This window comes from Diaphorina citri, unplaced genomic scaffold (genome assembly GCF_000475195.1).
Source record: "Diaphorina citri unplaced genomic scaffold, Diaci psyllid genome assembly version 1.1 scaffold718, whole genome shotgun sequence".
Classification (NCBI taxonomy): Eukaryota; Metazoa; Arthropoda; class Insecta; order Hemiptera; family Psyllidae; genus Diaphorina; species Diaphorina citri.
The window spans coordinates 103,260-121,595 of record NW_007378151.1 but is presented as its reverse complement, the minus strand read 5'-3'; the positions used below and the strand labels follow the sequence as shown (position 1 = coordinate 121,595).

The following is an 18,336-nucleotide window of genomic DNA, read 5'->3' as shown; positions in this document are numbered from 1 at the left end:
TGACGGATAAATTTCATACCTGGCTGGCGATTGAACCCGCGGACCTCCTGTTTACCAGGTGTGAGCGTCTAAACCGAAATCTCCACGCAGCATAGTACAGAGTTTACAACTATGTATTGCAGATTTCCTAGCTCAAGGGACCCCCGGTGTGGTCTCTGAAGACCACCGGAGTAAGTATAATAGGAGTATGGCAGATTTTCCTACAGATCGAGGAAATTTCGCACATTTTATATGTGTGTTTTGAGAGCAAAAACAGGTCTTTAAAAAGGAAAGTTCTATTAACTCGCATGCAGATTTCTGAAGGCAAGGACTGCGAAGTGAGAAAATTATAAGACACCACACAATTTTTCACAGGGGATATACGTTCGGTTGATGTGTTGTGAATGACTGACCTGCATGTCTCTCCTATTTTGGTCTTGCTCGCCATCCGTCGTAACAGACGGCAACGCGTAAACTTCTCCATATCCTTCTCCAGCTTTTGATGTTAGGGCTTTCCTATGGCCCTCTACACGCTGGTTGATGGTCCGAATGAACAGGGTGCCACTAGGCCTCGGAAGTCACAGCCTACGCGAGACATGAGCGAGAGAGACCAAAGTAGAGGGGACTGTCCAGGAGGGGGTCCAGAGAGCGATGAGAACGGACACAGCGGGAGATCCTTCTCCACTGTGGCTAGGAAGTCTAGGACCTGAGGGAGAGGGGAGTAGAAAATGTAAATAATTCAAACATGGCCTTAGTGCTGAGAGCAAATAAATAAATAAACGCAAAAAAAAATAATAATAATAAAATAAAAAAAGGTCACTATTATTGTTTGGTTATTTCATTGCAACAACTTGATTATCAACTTAATAAGGGGAACTTGATTATTGCCTCCGTTCAGGACCCCCCTCCCGAGCTTCATTTTACTCTTTTACTGTATGAAAAACTCCGAAAATTTGCAGCCTTTGAAATTCTCAGAATGTTAATTTAACTGGAGTGAATATACAACAGCGGAAATCTCATCGTCCCGCAATCGAAGAGAGGACAGGGAAGGATAAAGTCAGCCGTTCCGAGAACAAACAGTATCTGTTTATGATCAAGTTCGCCTCGGGCGGGTATTGAACCTTGTAAGCGCTAGGCCGCGGGTTCGATTACCGCCCGGGGTGATTTTATCCTGAATGGATAATGTTCGTCCTCAGAAAGGCTGGCTTTCTCCTATCCTGTCTTCCTTCTCTCTTCGATTTCGGAACGGTTAGACCTTACAGTTCCCTCTATCAAACCTCTTTAAAAAATAATAATAAATAAAAAACAGACGTAACAGTGGCCTTACTTTTTCGTTGATCCAAGAAAAGAAATGAGTTCCTTCAAACACAACATCGTTCTCAGATCCTTCATCATCCGAGAACACGGCTCTGTATTGAGATACAATGTTGAACAGGTGAGTGCGAGATAGCTCTATCACTTTGCTAAGGTGTTCATTGGCTGAAATAGACGGAAGAAGAAGAATAGGGGATGATTTAAAATTCAGAAACCAAATTAGGCTAAGCTTCAGTTCTCCCTTCTTATACGTTTTTTCCAACAATAAATCTTAAAGTTCAAGATAGCCAGCTTAGTCAGCTTGGAGGGTAGCCCACCTGCCTTGAATATAAGTGCTAGGTCGCGAGTTAAATTTCCGCCGTGGACGAATTTCGTTCTCGAGAAACCAAATAAGGCTAAGCTTCAGTTCTCCCTTCTTATACGATTTTTCCAACAATAAATCTTAAAGTTCAAGATAGCCAGCTTAGTCAGCTTGGAGGGTAGCGCACCTGCCTTGAATATAAGTGCCAGGTCGCGAGTTAAATTTCCGCCGTGGGCGAATTTCGTTTTCCGAACAGCTGACCTTCTATCCTGTTCTTCTTCTCTCTTTGATTTTAAGAAGACTAGACGTCCGTTGTTATAGTTCCCTCTATCAGACAGAAACCAAATAAGGCTAAGCTTCAGTTCTCCCTTCTTATACGATTTTTCCAACAATAAATCTTAAAGTTCAAGATAGCCAGCTTAGTTAGCTTGGAGGGTAGCGCACCTGCCTTGAATATAAGTGCTAGGTCGCGAGTTAAATTTCCGCCGTGGGCGAATTTCGTTTTCCGAACAGCTGACCTATCCTGTTCTTCTTCTCTCTTTGATTTTAAGAAGACTAGACGTCCGTTGTTATAGTTCCCTCTATCAGACCTGATCCATCCAAAAAATGCATTACAGATGGGGTCAAGTGGATTGGAACACATCACATGCCTTCAGGCACACTAAATTTGTCAAGGGTTTAGGTTTTCCTTGCCCTTTTCAATTTAATTTGAAGAAAGCATTTACTGATAAAATTTTGTAACAGTATGTCCCTAAACTCACCGTCTTGAGTAGGTATTGCTTGTAGGACAGATTGAAAGAAGGAATCTCTCGCCTGTAGGAACTTGAGGCGAAGTTCAGGTTCTGAGAACAGCTGCATACGACGGAGGTAGCCCACTACCTTGAGACATTTGGGAAGCTGCAGGTCAGTACGGAGATGAGATAGGAGTTGATACATTAGACACACCCAGGACTTTTCTACATCCTCCACTATACTCTGGAAACAACATATGAAAAGAATTTCAATTCAGTACATTTTGAAATATTCTCTTTGGTTGAAACTAAAAACGAAGAGATGAAATGACACAAAGCCACATTTTTTAATGTATTATTATTTTTAAGAGGTTTGATGGAGGGAACTGCAACTGCGAAGGTCCTAAAGTCCCAAAATCGAAGAGAGAAGGAACACAGGACTAGAGAAAGTCAGCCGTTACAAGAACAAACATTATCCGTCCAGGATACAATCCGCCCGGACGGTAATCGCACCCACGGCCTAGCGCTTTCAAGGCAGACGCGCTACCAACCAAGCTAACTAGACTGGAAATCCAATGCTAAACCTCAACTTAACTTACCAATATAATCGGAATGTCCGAGTGGCGTCTCTCGAGTTTCTTCACATAGGTTGCCAATCGCAAAGCGTCCTCATAGAGTCCCGCCCGAATACACGAGTCCATGAGCTGGGGGAGTTCCAACAACTGCAGCAGTTGTGCGTTCAAAGTCAAGGTCAGAGTGTTGAGTCGGCGTCGGGTTCGAATCCCACTGGACACCTGGTTGAATTCTTCACATTCCGAAACGAAGTCAGGCAATTTGGTGAGGAGAGAAGAGATCTGGTGCTCAGTTGACTCAAACTAGAAGAGAGACAGATTTTTATTTTTTTAGTAATTACATAGTTTATAAATAACTTGAGTAACTTAATTGTGTCTCTTCTCGTCCATCTAATGAGAGGCATACTATGGGATGGGTATGCTACGACAGAGACCACACAAGTCTAATGTAGCAGTTGTTTCATTGCTACAAAATAAAAACGGTGGTTAAACACATATCTTTTTTTTCAATAAAATCAGGAGTGTAGTAGTGTTGGACTTAGGTCAAGAATAAAGGATTTGATGGGGTAGATTAGGGAACGTTCCTTGAGATATTTTATATGGTACAAACCATACCTGCATACAAACCATGGGTTAAATACAAATCACATTTTTGGAGACCCCAAAACTTCTCAAGTTTGCTAAAAATAAAAATACCTACTTTCTCCCCTTATTTTCATACTTCAGTATGATGATAAGTTTCTGTCCTAGTTACTTTTCTGATGAGCTGTTATATTAGTTTAACGTTAATATTCCAGTCTGATTTCACATTAGAATAAAAACATGTGAAACCAACATACTTTGGAACTGATTTCCCGTGCACATTCTGCAGTTCTGATGAATGTTTTGTAATTGGAAAATGCCAACTCTCTTGTCTGGTTTAGGACAGTTGCTTTTTCATCAGCTAGATGATCCACCTCTTTATCTGAAAGAAAATAAATGTAAATTGTCAAGTACTACCTAATTAATACTAAGAAAATGAGTTTTCTCTTTAAGATTTAGGTACTTACCTACCTAGTAATATAGGTTGCAATCAAAAATTTCTAGATTTTTTAAATGGGTTTTCAATACTCACTCAAATGTTCCACACCATTGCTGCCAAGTTTCTGCAAGTATGATTTGAACTCGGGATTACTCTTCCAATCATCTGCAAATAAATACATAGGTTCATATCATTCTAACCTCAAAATTTTCAGCCTTATCTCAATGAGCAGAAGGTTCCAGACTCAATTGTGGACACCCTGCTACAGGGGCTGGTTTAGGACAGTTGCTTTTTCATCAGCTAGATGATCCACCTCTTTATCTGAAAGAAAATAAATGTAAATTGTCAAGTACTACATCCCTCATTCATGGATAATCCACACACTACAGCTATATAAAATCAACACAAAGTACATAAACTTCCTGCAAAACATCATGAAGAAATGGCAAACAACAATAACCCTGAAAGTAAACACCGAAACCATGAAAACAGCCAAAGTACAAATAAAAAGAGGTATTTACCAAGGAGATAGCCTAAGCAGCCTGCTGTTCTGCATATGCATGAACCCACTATCAACACTACTCAAACACAACGACAAAGGGTTCCAAATAAAAACAAGAGAAAACAACCATACACTAACACACTTGTTCTACATCGACGACCTGAAGCTGTATGGAAACTCTGAAGAAAACCTACTAAACTCCATAGAATTGGTAGAAAAATACAGCAAAGAAATAAAAATGGAACTAGGCACGAATAAATGTAAAATACAGGCTATCCAAAAAGGAAAACTAACAACAGAAGTAGAATATACCACAGCAAACCTGGAAAAGATAGATGCCATAGAACCGACTGAATACTATAAATACCTTGGAGTCGAACAATGTCAAACCATAGATCACACCAAAGCAAAAGGGAAAATAAAAAACCTCTTCAACTCACGACTGAAAACCCTTATGAAATCCAGTCTAAACTCCAAAAACCTAACCAAAGCAGTGAACACCTTTGCCATACCTATACTCACATATTCGTTCGGCATTATCAACTGGTCCAAAACAGAACTAGAAGCACTGGAAAGAAATCTGAGAACAACCCTAACGAAATTCAACAAACACCATCCGAAGAGCGCATGCGAAAGAATCACCATCCCAAGAAATCAAGGAGGCCGAGGATTTATAGATATAACACACATGCACAACAAACAAATCCAAAACATAAAAGAATACTTCTGGAACAAACAAACAGAATCAGATCTGATCAGAGTAGCCACACAAGCAGACCAAAATTATACTCCACTAAACTTATCAGAACAGCCCAGCACAATCACCAACATCCCGATTAACCAACTTCAAAGAAAAATCAATGAATGGAAGACCAAGTCTCTACATGGAAGATATCCCAACGAACTAGACCACCCTCATGTCGACGTAGAACAGTCGTGCAAGTGGCTAACCGAAGGGAAACTCTTCCCTGAAACAGAAGGGTTCTTCATCTCAATCCAAGACCAGGTAGTGGCAACCAAGAATCACAGAAAACACATCATCAAAGAACCCAACCTACAAGATGACAAATGCAGATGGTGCGGACAACAATCGGAAACAATCCAACATCTAATGGCAGGATGCCAAGTGCTCAGCCAAAACGACTACACAAAACGGCATGACAATATGGGCAAAATACTCCACCAAGCACTTGAAATCAAACTCATCTCCAGCAACAAAGACACGCCATACTGGAAATATGAACCACAACCTGTCATAGAAACCAACGACCATGTGATCTACTGGAACAGAACAATCTACACAGACAGAACAGTCGGACACAACAGACCAGACTCAGTAGTAATATGCAAGAAGGAAAGAACAGCACACATAATCGACTATTCAGTAGTAAACAACAACAACGTCCTCACAACATACAACGAAAAAATAAGAAGATACCAAGACCTTAAGGAGGAAATCAAAGAACAATGGAACATACAGACAGTCAAAATCCATCCAATCATCATGTCAACATCTGGAATTGTACCGAAAACCATGGCCAAACACCTACAAGAGCTAAATATACACAAATCTATAATCGCAAAGATGCAACACTCAGTCATACTGTCCATATGTAACCTGATCCGGAAAACCCTGAACTGATCCAATCACAGTGACGGCTTATTCGAATTGGCAACGCCTGCGAATAAACCGGATAGAAACACCCTGTAAAGGAGATAAACCGAAATAATAATAATAATAGTGTTTATTTATACTGCTTGCATAGGACTGAAAAGTCCCTTTACTCCAGCAGTAGGCTACTACTATTATTGCGGTGAAATTCTCAAATTATATATGAGGATAAAATTCCATACCTCGGCTGGGATTGAACCCACGCCCACCTGTTTACCAGTTGAGCGCCTTGACCACTACACCACCAAGGCAGGTAAAATAGGCTAGCTCAGGAAGCCATTTACTGAAAGTGTAATTAGGTAGGTACTTTACCTGGTATTCCAGAGGGGAAGAGCTTTTGGATGAGGCTATTGGACTCCTCTTCCATTGAAATTTAGCAATTTTTCTATCCGTTTCAAATTTGATTCTCAAAACAACAAGCCGTTTGTTTGGTTCTGTAACACGAAAAGTACAAAGTTGTAATATCTGCATGAACTATTAAACGAGGTAATATGCTGAATTAAATGAAAAGGCAGGTTTGGAGCTTTATATCAACTTGAGCAAAAAATTGACATACCTATCACAAAAATCACAAATTTATTTTATCACAAAATTCAAAATTTGGCGGTTAAACACGTCAACAATAAACAGCTGATTCAGATTCATGGATGTTACAACGCGATGGACTACGGCCGATCACTATACAAAAGTGAAGCATCAAAATAATCCCGTTTGATTCGTTTGTTGTTCAATGTTCACTCATTGTGATAAGAAATAATTTTATTATGGAATCTTTTTCCTTTGTTTAGCGGGTTTAGCCCTGAATACCAAAACTTTGACCCTGAATGCAGAGAGCTTCGATAAATTATGACGATCAAAATTGTCCGCGGGTCGGACCTCGAGAAATGTACTCTCTTCGGCCCTTATTTTGAGTTACCTATACCTAAATCATTGAAAAAGCTCAAAAAGAGTTCCGTATTCCCAGGACTTAAAATTTCGAAGAAAGTAGCTCAGACTTAACACAAAGATGGGATAAATTATGTAGATCAATAATGTCCCTGAACCCTGTTTCCAGAAGGTACGGTTCGGCTGTTATTCCGGACCAAAGTTTTGCTATTTAGGGCTATACTGGGAAAATGTTCAAAAGGAATAAGCGGTTCTCAGGACTTTACATTTTTTCACAGGTCGCGTGGGCCGGACCTCAAGAGATGTACCTAATACTGTTCGGCCGTTATTTTGTGTTAAATCTTTGAAAAAGAGTTCCCTATTCCCAGGACTTTAAATTTCAACCAAAGTAGGTACCTCAAACTTGAATAGCGACAAGCGACAAAACCGTACATTTCGTAAAATCGAGCCGAAGGACATGCACTTTTGATCTACATATATAATCTATCGAACCTCTCTAGAAAGTTTGCGCGACGTGGGGTGTAAGGTGAAGTCCTGAGAGCCGACTTTGACTTTGGAGCTTTTTTTCCTTTGTTTACCTCTAAACAGCCGATCTTTGGACCTGAATAACGGCCGAACCATAAATTCGGCGACAAGCTACCCGCCTCCTCGCATTCTCACTCAGACCAGCACATGTGACTGTACAGATGGTCACTCATCCAGATACCATCCACGTGCACCATTGATTAACTTCAGTGATTTTTTTTTTTTTTTTTTTTTTTTTTTTTGGAAAAATTTTTTTTTTAAAAAAAACCGTTTTTTTTTTTTTTTTTTTTTTTTTTTTTGAGGAAAATCTTTTTGACTTCTCCAGCATTGTTGGAGGGTATATGCTGGAGTCACGGCTCAGGGTATGGTGTGTCGCTCAGTGAAAGAAATTTACCTATCCTGCTGATAGTGCTGATATCTCGTGATCAAATAAAACAGGACAACTTTTCAATTCAAACTAAATACCGGCAAAGAACGTAACGTTTTGTTTTCTCCTTCATGCTTTATTATTCGTGAGCGAGAGTCTCTCCGGTGAAGTCTTAAGTTTCATCATGACACAACAACGGGAATATTTCTTGGGAAAAATACATCGAAAATACGCGAATCTTGAGAAATGAAAGCGAGCTTTTTAAAATAACCAAAGTTGGATAGCAGAATAACAATATTATGCGTTGTTAAATTAAATTCTTCGTGGTTTAACATTTTTGTAAATACCATGCTTTATTATTCGTGAGCGAGAGTCTCTCCGGTGAAGTCTTAAGTTTCATCATGACACAACAACGGGAATATTTCTTGGGAAAAACACATCGAAAATACGCGAATCTCGAGAAATGAAAGCGAGCTTTTTAAAATAACCAAAGTTGGATAGCAGAATAACAATTATGCGTTGTTAAATTAAATTCTTCGTGGTTTAACATTTTTGTAAATATAGCAATTTAGCTAATTTAGCACATTTTTCGAAACGGTGGTTGCACGTTTTTCTCGTCAATTTTGAAGGAGTTTACGTATTTTTCGAAATTTCTCTCGCCTACGAGCTTAATCTCGCAGTTTTTGAACGTTGCTGGTTGTGTGTTTCCCTTGGTTTTGTGGTTTTATTGGATTATTAGCTCAAAAACCATTTGGTGCCTAATTGAGACTCTAATTGGGGATCTTGTTTACCACTCATCCTCAGCACAATGATTGAACTACTATGGACTTCGTTATTCGGCCTGTTATACCTCGTAGCAGGTAAGTCAATCAGTCATTATTTAATTTATCAGAATCACAGAAAAATAATTGGTCATTACAGGTGCCTAAACCTACATTAGATAGGTACTTACCCTTCTCAGCAGTAGGTGGATCAGTACATCAGTAGGCACTAACCAAAATAATTAATTGTAAAGCTGTGATTTGTTTTTCTTGCAGCACGAGAAGGTTTCTAATAAGTACCTAATACAGATCTACAAAATAAATCGACCTCCAAGTTTGAAGCCTACTAGTAATTTTCCGGGTGAAAAACACCAATTTCGAACCATTCATAAGGCACTTAATTTCGCTGATTTACATATTCACCATCACATTCACCACCGCGGATAAACCACTTGATCTTTTTCACCTGAGATTTCTTCTATTAACTTGAGGAATAAAATTGATTCTACCTCTACGTTGTGAGTAGGGGTGACACGTTTCTGACCTTTCAAAGTTTTCTGGTGCATAAAACTACCTATGAAACGTCAATATGTATATACATACAAGAAGGTATAGGTACTACTAATACTACAAAATGAACTCATATCGCTATAGTTTCGTTCCTAACAACGAGACTGTAAACAGGTAAAGGTTTTCTTTACATTATCTTATTCCACTGTCGATGTTGTTGTATCAGATAACCAGGTCGACCATTACCTTCAAAAGTTGATTCTAGGTCTAGTTACATACATTCGAGTATTTCTATCTTGAATTTTTGATAATGCTTCAATGAGTTTGAAGTACAAATATGTACATTTACTCCTGACAGTGTGACCGTGACAATCTAACAGTCCTAAATATGTGACGAGAAGAACGCGGCGCACAAGGGATCACAAGGGGCCACAAAAAATTCAGAAATTAATATGATCACATGTGTCTGTATTGATTGTATTGTACAATACAATACGATCACAGAAATCACATGTGACACTCAGGGCCATGAGAGCAGAAATGTGGCTCACACTGTCTCACACATGCAGGCAAGGTCAGAAGATATATAAAAGGACAAGGCACAGATGGGTTGGCGAATGTCCTAACATGTTATCAATACCTTAAGTAGGTAATTACATACATCAATATACTCAAAAGTGGAAGGGTATCAAATCAAAGTCCAAACTTTGTTTATAGGTGATACCTACGAGTAGGTATGAGAGATGAAAATGAGAGCCAACTCCAAACAGTCAATTCATCACAATGATTAAAGTTGACTGAAACGAGAGAATGTTTTTTTTTTTTATATTATTATTATATGAGATCAAGCGAGTCCTATTGGAACAACTGCAGGAGTTGCGCGGAGAGAAGATACGCCAGTACAGCGCTAACTTTGCGTAAGTTCCAAGGTATGAGAGATGAAAATGAGAGCCAACTCCAAACAGTCAATTCATCACAATGATTAAAGTTGACTGAAACGAGAGAATGTTTTTTTATTATTATTATTTTTTTCCCCTGTCGAGGAAAAAAGGCAGAGGAGCTCAAATGGCGTTATTGCGTGCGATGTTTGAATTCCCATTACATGTTTAGATTATCTGTAGAGCCCTGAGCAAATGGAGTGTCCCAGTTATCAATGGGAATTAGAAACAGTGATAGTAAAATGACCCTACACTTTCGACACGTCCATCATTCAAAATATTAGTTTTATTGCTTTCAGTGATTCGATTTCTGATGACTCGATGAGATGGCGAGTCTATTGTTTACCAGGTTGTCCATGAGCCATTCAATTAAGCCTGATTTTTTAATTTCCTCATTGCAGAAAATTCCGAAACCAAAATGTAAGTTAAGAGTGCCGAGAGGTACGCGGACGTAAGGAGTTCGAAGCGCCGCGCCGCCCGGCCTATCAAGCGCGCCGGGAGGCGCGCGAATTGCATAAGGAGTAAGAATAACTAAAAATTTCACGATTCTAAGCAATGTACAGACAAATCTACAATTTTATTTTGTATAGATTGTAGATCAAGCGCGCCGGGAGGCGCGCGAACGTCAAGAGTTCGCAGCACCGCCCGGCCTATATTAACACGAAACAGAATTTCAGCGTTTTTCGGCATTTTCACCTCAACTTTTCTCCCACTTCCCCTTAACTTTAAGCAAATTTTATTTGATATTCTTGGTCGGACGTGAAAGTAGATGCGAAATCTCCAAAACCCACGACCTTTTCGATTTGTTTAACCGGTTTTCTGATAGGCTCAAAAATCTTGAAAATCGCGAAAAAAGAGAACGTGTTGAGATTCTCCATCACCTGGGCAGAAAATAGAATAGAATGGAATAAAATAGAATAGAATGGAATAGAAAAGAATAGCATAGCATATCCTGTTTATATTGAATAGAATATAGAATAGAATACCCTTTTTATTTTTTATATTGCCGAAATGAGACTGAAAAGTCCCTTTACTCCCGCAGTCTAATATAGGCGGCGCCGGCGCGGCGATTCGAACTCTTGATGTCCGGATTTGTTTAATCCATCGAATCCAGATTCGTTGGAGTAAACAAGATCTCATGTACCTACCTATTTGGTACAATATTTTCGTGTTCCCTTGAAGAGAAAGGGAAGACTTCCTATGTCCAAAAGAAGTAAAGTTCTAGACTTTTTTTTTCACGGTTGCTGATAGAATTAAATTTATTGACCAAACTAAATAGCCTTCTTCTTTTTTTTAACACTTTGGTCGCCCCGTCGGGCGTATATGCCTGACAGTGGCATTTCAGCACAGGCCCCGTCAGGCTTATTTAGCCTGACGCAAGATGCTTATCTTTTTTCTCTTGTAAGTCCTATACGCCTGACTCTGTATTGGTTTTTACATTACCATTGAATTCTTGGGCGTGTGGGGAACATTTTCCGCTTTAGATCGTTGAAAAATATGTAACGGTAAAGAAGTTATGGTCAAAATAAGAACAAGCATAATTTCCAATGTAAAATAAGGCAAAATCAGTCTTCTATTCTGATGAACAAAATAAACAATAAAATAAACAAAAATGGAATAAAGTAAACAAAAATGACTAAATAATGACTAAAATGAAACTAAATGACTTATCCCTGTTCGATTCATCTATAAATGAGAGATCTGTGAACATCAGACTCTAGTACATCACAAGTAATAGGTACTAACCTACTTATTTCAGTGTTTTTCATTGAAACACTTGAGACTTATGCATTTATGTCTCTAGGCGAAATTAGCCTTTTATTCTAAACAAAATATGTATTGAAATAAACAATAGGTCGCGCAGCGCGACGCAGCGTACATCACAAGTAATATATTACTTGTGATGTACCTAACTTATGCATTTATGTCTCTAGGCGAAATTAGCCTTTTATTCTTTATGGTTCAATTATTTCAAAACAAAATCATAATTCAAAACAAAAGGAAGAAATGATAAAGATATGTATCTACATTTTTTATTCATAGATTGTATGAACTAGTACCAAAACTTATTTTTTCCTTCCCGAGGGGCCCCTGTCAGGCGTATAAGCCTTACACAATTATCCCGAAGGGCCCCGTCAGGCGTATATGCCTTACACGATTATCCCGAGGGGCCCCGTCAGGCGTATATGCCTTACACGATTATCCCGAGGGGCCCCGTCAGGCGTTAATGCCTGACACGATTATCTCGAGGGGCCCCGTCAGGCTTATATGCCTGACACGATTATCCCGAGGGGCCCCGTCAGGCATATACTCCTGACATCGATTGGATCAAGTGGGCCTGTGGGTGAATTTCATAATTATTGCTTGGGCGACCAAAGTGTTAAAGATGTTTGACAGAGGGAACTGTAACTGCTATGGTCTTATCGTCCCGAAAAAAAACACATGTATTTTTTTGTTAAGAGGTTTGACAGAGGGAACTGTAACTGCTATGGTCTTATCGTCCCAAAATCAAGAGAGAAGGAAGAGAGGATAGGAGAAAGCCAGCCGTTCCGAGAACGAACATTATCCCATCAGGATAAAATCCGCCCCAGGCGGGAATCGAACCCGCGGCCTAGCGCTTACAAGGCAGACGCACTACCAACTAAGCTAACTAGGCTGGCGAAATAAGCTTCGCCAGCCTAGATAGCTTCGTTTCTTAGCATGTCTGCCTTGTCGCTCAGGGCGCATTTTATCCTGAACGGATGGGATTGGTTAGAAGTTAATGTGAGTAAGAGGGGAGTTTGTGTCTTAGGGGGACACGTTGTTTGTCTCTGAGGAAGTTCACGGTCGCTGATGGAATTAAATTCAACACAAAATTCCGCAAATAGGTAATTTCGTAAATGGGACTAAACAGGCTAATTTCGTCTCGTTATATGACCCTTATCAAACTAAACTAACATGAAAATGATACCAAAATATTTAGATTACAAGATTAGCATAACGCTGTGACAAAGGTCCAGGCCAAATTGACGAATTAAAAGATCCCCTTTCGTCCCAGTCACCCTTCACCCCGTCCTCTTCACCCTTCGTCCCGACCCCATCACCCTTCGTCCCGACCCCATCAACCTTCGTCCCGTCTCTCACCTATTTTCTCAATTGAAATCACCTTTGAAAGAGGAATATACTGGTTCAATTCCCAAGTGAGTCAAAACTTTGATATACATATCATGTATTAATAGAAGAAAGAAAAAAATAGGTAGGTATATCTTTCGAATTTTTTCTTTCTATTTTTCAAGCTTAGCCTAACCTAAAGCTTAGCCCTCTGTATAACTTCTAATACCTTAATCTCTCACCTATTTTCTCTGGAGATTTTCTCAATTGAAATCACCTTTGAAAGAGGAATATACTGGTTCAATTCCCAAGTGAGTCAAAACTTTGATATACATATATCATGTATTAACTAACTATTAAGGAGCGCGGCAGCGCTCCGCCCCGCCAAGTCAAGAAAGTTTGACCGCTTCATTAATGATATTTATTATCAACCTATTCAAGACTCTGAAATCTGAGTTGATACATAGGTACCTACCTAAATACTGAATATGCTTACTTCTGAAGCAACTACGTGGGTACCTATTTAAAAATTAGGTTCATTTATTTTTCTAAATGTCTGTGAACTTAGATGGGTAAGTACTTACAGCAAAAAATAGTGATATCCCCCCAAAAAAAACACTTCGTGTTAAAAAATTAACGTCAAGAGTTACCCTCCACAAAAAAGTACTGATATAAAAAAAAGACGTCAATGTGGGACCTCCCTTCTACATTAGCTCTTCTAAAGAAAATAATAATTTTCCATCACTCCTACATAGTTTTTAAAGATGAGTGTTTCACCGTCGTTTTTATTTCGTAGCGATGAAACAACTGCTACATTGGACGCTTGTGGTCTGTGTCGTAGCATGCCAATGTGTCAATTTACCTTGCTGTTGAACCATTGATCCCGGATTACGAAACCTAAATCTTGACCGCAGTGCACTGATGAAAATTACAAAAAAATTAACATTGTTATCTTCATTAGTGTACTGCGGTCAAGATCTAGGTTTCATAATCCGGGATCAATGGTTCAACAGCAAGGTAAATTGATGTAGGAGTGATGGAAAATTATTATTTTCTTTAGAAGAGCTAATGTAGAAGGGAGGTCCCACATTGACGTCTTTTTTTTATATCAGTACTTTTTTGTGGGGGGTATATTAACATACCTAAACTAGAACAATTTTTATTATTGTCAATCAATACAATAATTATTTTATTCATCTATAAAATTATTAATTTACCAATACAATCAATACATAAAGTATTACCTTCGCACTAAAAGTGTAACATTTGTGGTCTACTTACTTCCTCAACAGAGCTAAAAGCGGAGTAAATTCTGCTCTCTGCTCCATCTTTCACTCTCCCAACACAAAGTAGGAAGTATGGACGGAGAGAGGAGGCAGGAAAATGTGTCTAAAATGAAATTTATAGAACAGTCATCCAACCCCAACAATTCCCTCCATCCTAGGTCCCACATTGCATTACTTAGCGTACACGATACAACAGCATGTGCATAAATGTGTCTAAAATGAAATTTATAGAACAGTCATCCAACCCCAACAGTTCCCTCCATCCTAGGTCCCACATTGCATTACTTAGCGAATGTGTCTAAAATGAAATTTATAGAACAGTCATCCAACCCCAACAGTTCCCTCCATCCTAGGTCCCACATTGCATTACTTAGCGTACACGATACAACGGCATGTGCATATGTACACGTATCGCCATAAATTTGTATTGGACAGGTTTTCACCTCCACATTTAGCAGTGGTGTGTGCCAGACTGCCGTCTGGAAATGATAAGTGACAATACCACCAGAATGCTCCCAAAAGACAACAGGCAAAAATCCCAGTAGGTAATAAATTATAGGAATTTGTAAGGTCTAATAACAGTTAGAACCCTCATTACTTGTTGAAGTGAGAATTCGCTAAAATAGTTAAAAAGGGTTTTTCACCTCCACATTTAGCAGTGGTGTGTGCCAGACTGCCGTCTGGAAATGATAAGTGACAATACCACCAGAATGCTCCCAAAAGACGACAGGCAAAAATCCCAGTAGGTAATAAATTATAGGAATTTGTAAGGTCTAATAACAGTTAGAACCCTCACTACTTGTTGAAGTGAGAATTCGCTAAATTTGTTAAAAAGGAAGAGGCTAAAGTTACTGAAATATAAAATATTGTGAATTTCAAGATATGATCATCTTCATGTTATGTAGGTATAATACCGTTGAAGAGCTTTACTCGAGACTTGACAGTAAGTACCTAGGTAGTAAGTAAGTTCTTTCATTAATGATTCCCCGTACGAGGTATTAAAAAATAATCCTCCATTGAACTTCCATCCATTTACCTGCATTACCGTCTTCCTAACCTTCCCTTAGTATCCATGTGTTTATTTTTGAGACTTGACAGTAAGTACCTAGGTAGTAAGTAAGTTCTTTCATTAATGATTCCCCGTACGAGGTATTAAAAAATAATCCTCCATTGAATTTCCATCCATTTACCTGCATTACCGTCTTCCTAACCTTCCCTTAGTATCCATGTGTTTATTTTTGTTACAATTATTTCGACAGACATGATAAATATAATCAGTTTAAAAAGAATAATATTCTTAAAATAACATTGTGTAGGAGGTACTTTCGATTTTATCCAATATTCTTCCTGATAATATGTCATAGCTTTTTGGTACTTCAACTTCAAGAGAGAGCTTAAGAATCTACTTCAATATGTACTTATTACTTAAGGATTTTTAGGTTAAGTGCTTCGTCTGTAAGCATATACCAATCATTGTCATACGAGAATTTGCACTACCTATATCTTCCTTACTCCCTTACTCACACTTAACTGAGATCTGTCACACATTACCTCCTCTTTCCCTCACGCTATTTCACTCTCAGTAAAAAGCATTTTTCACAATAGCCTTGACGCTAGGACAGCAAAGGAAACTTTCAAGCTTGAAAACTTAAAGACATCAAATTTTTGAATTATGAAAGCAGTGTGGTGTTTCTTTTTCGTTTTATGACACTCAAGATAGAAAAGCCCAAGCGTGGACAATATGCTTCTTTTTTTTTCCTAAAAGGACACGGATCCTCTTTGGGCCTTTGATATTTGCACCTTTTCTGTTGAGGAGGACTAAGCTGGAGTTCCTAATACTTACTCCTACTGCACCAGGAATCTTTGGCAATATTCACCATCTCTGTATGTTAGCTACCTATCTATCATTTCCGCACAAATACCTATGTATAGCCCTACTCTATCTAAAGCTAGGCTCTCACCAGTTATACTTACCTAGATACTTACCAAAGACCCACCATATCTTAGAATCATCGAGAGTTGTAGTTTTTGAATAAAGAAAATTGACTTTACCGAGGGTCGCATAATTTTATCATTTAAAAATGTTTTATGAATAGCCATAATTACTTTTTTCATAATTTTATAGTTAAAAATTACCTTACCTAGATACTTACCAAAGACCCACCATATCTTAGAATCATCGAGAGTTGTAGTTTTTGAATAAAGAAAATTGACTTTACCGAGGGCCGAGGGTCGATGAAGCAAAAGAACATTTTTGGACTGAAGACTTTTGTCCAGCAGTGGAGGGGCAATGGAGTAGCCCATACTTTCAGTAAGGACACTGTGAGCTGATAATTTACTACTCAGTGTTATCATTAAAATTGCTCTTATAAGTGTCCAATAACTGCCATTTAGCACTGAACAGGTGCTACAAAAACAGAAGGGCCTCTTATTTTATTAAAAAAGGTAATTTTATAGGTTCCTTTTGTCCAGCAGTGGAGGGGCAATGGAGTAGCCCATACTTTCAGTAAGGACACTGTGAGCTGATAATTTACTACTCAGTGTTATCACTAAAATTGCTCTTATAAGTGTCCAATAACTGCCATTTAGCACTGAACAGGTGCTACAAAAACACAAGGGCCTCTTATTTTATTAAAAAAGGTAATTTTATAGGTTTCCCTTCTTACTTCTTTCCCTCCCCGTGTCCCTCCGTCACTCCCTCTCTCTTTTCCTCCCTTCCCTTCGTTCTTTTTTCCCCTTTCTCTTTCTTTCTTGGTCTTTGTCTAGCGTAAAGTTTTATGGGGCAGAGAAATTTAAATCAAAGCAGAGGGAAAATTGAAAACATATGAGGCCTTGGCAAGGGGGGGGGGTGACAGGGGGTGAAAGCGCGGGGTCAATTTGACGGCTACCGTGGGAGAGGGGAGCGGGGGAAAGGAGGAAGGGAGGGGTAGGAACATTTTATATTACCCAGGCTCGATCACAGAAGTTCTCCTGAAGATACTCGTACTATCTAATACATACAAACCTTTATCGCATCCCATTTACCTATAAAGTGGGGAGTTTCCATAATATTGTGCCTGTTTTGATCCGATAAAAATAGAAATATGTACAACAAAGACAATGGCTATTGCCTACTTCCCACGTGTGAAAAGTCCAAGGCATTCCTTAGACATACACTAAAGTTGGTATAATTATGTACATATTAGATACCTACATCGATCTAGGAATGTACTCCACTCCGAAATAATCCAACTCAGAGAACTGTGTACTTTTGTAGGTCAGCAATTATTAATCTGTACCCTCAATACCAAACGGAATTTGATCATTGAATCAGCATAATATTTTTTATGCTGATGCATGATTAATTGATTATACTTGGTCAGTTTTTGAGACTAGATATTGAAAAAACTAAAAATAATAACGAAAAAAACTTTTTAGACACCCTTTCATTTGAGAGTTTATGCTAAGGTTACTTTTTATCCTAATCCTTCCTTTACTTTCCTCCCATGCTCTCCATGCTCTCATTGTTTTTCCTTCCTCTCCTTTATCATTCCCCCTCTTCCCACTGATTTCTCCTGTTCGGAAAAAGGAAAACTGTGGCCCCTTTAGTCCGGGACTCGAAAGATAAAAAGAGCATTTTTTTCATGACTGATTTACACCATTTTCACCTTTTTTCATTTTAGTCTTTCTCGCTTTTCAGGGGACCAAATTTATCACACTATTAATGGTGGATGTGCCAAACCGTTTTTTCTTCCTTTGTCCATGGTACGTGCCACCAGGTTCGAATACCGCCAGGGAAGATAAGGATACAGACAAACATGGAGTAATATCTCAAACCTTTAAAGCGAATGTCTCGAAAATTAACCCCCAAATTAACTGTGTTAAAAATAAGTGTTAAAAAGA

The 18,336-nt window shown here is 38.8% G+C and overlaps 2 protein-coding genes across 2 annotated transcripts in view; one reads left to right on the top strand and one right to left on the bottom strand.

Moving 5' to 3' along the window:
* The window catches only part of LOC103511482 (conserved oligomeric Golgi complex subunit 8), a gene marked incomplete at its 3' end in the record, with an annotated part of 76,249 nt that overhangs the window by 12,167 nt on the left and 45,746 nt on the right, over window positions 1–18,336 (bottom strand). Inside the window, exons 4-9 of the mRNA XM_026825235.1 lie at window positions 6,405–6,526; window positions 4,012–4,083; window positions 3,737–3,861; window positions 2,925–3,200; window positions 2,356–2,569; window positions 1,307–1,458 (exon numbers count right to left, since the gene is read on the bottom strand). Coding sequence (XP_026681036.1) covers window positions 1,307–1,458; window positions 2,356–2,569; window positions 2,925–3,200; window positions 3,737–3,861; window positions 4,012–4,083; window positions 6,405–6,459 — 894 coding nt within the window. The remainder of the gene's footprint in view (window positions 1–1,306; window positions 1,459–2,355; window positions 2,570–2,924; window positions 3,201–3,736; window positions 3,862–4,011; window positions 4,084–6,404; window positions 6,527–18,336) is intronic.
* Window positions 4,296–6,140, top strand: LOC113468380. Its single transcript, XM_026825234.1, has 2 exons — window positions 4,296–5,304; window positions 5,482–6,140. The coding sequence occupies exons 1-2, from the start codon at window positions 4,353–4,355 to the stop codon at window positions 6,060–6,062; spliced, it is 1,533 nt and encodes a 510-aa protein (XP_026681035.1). The 5' UTR covers window positions 4,296–4,352; the 3' UTR covers window positions 6,063–6,140.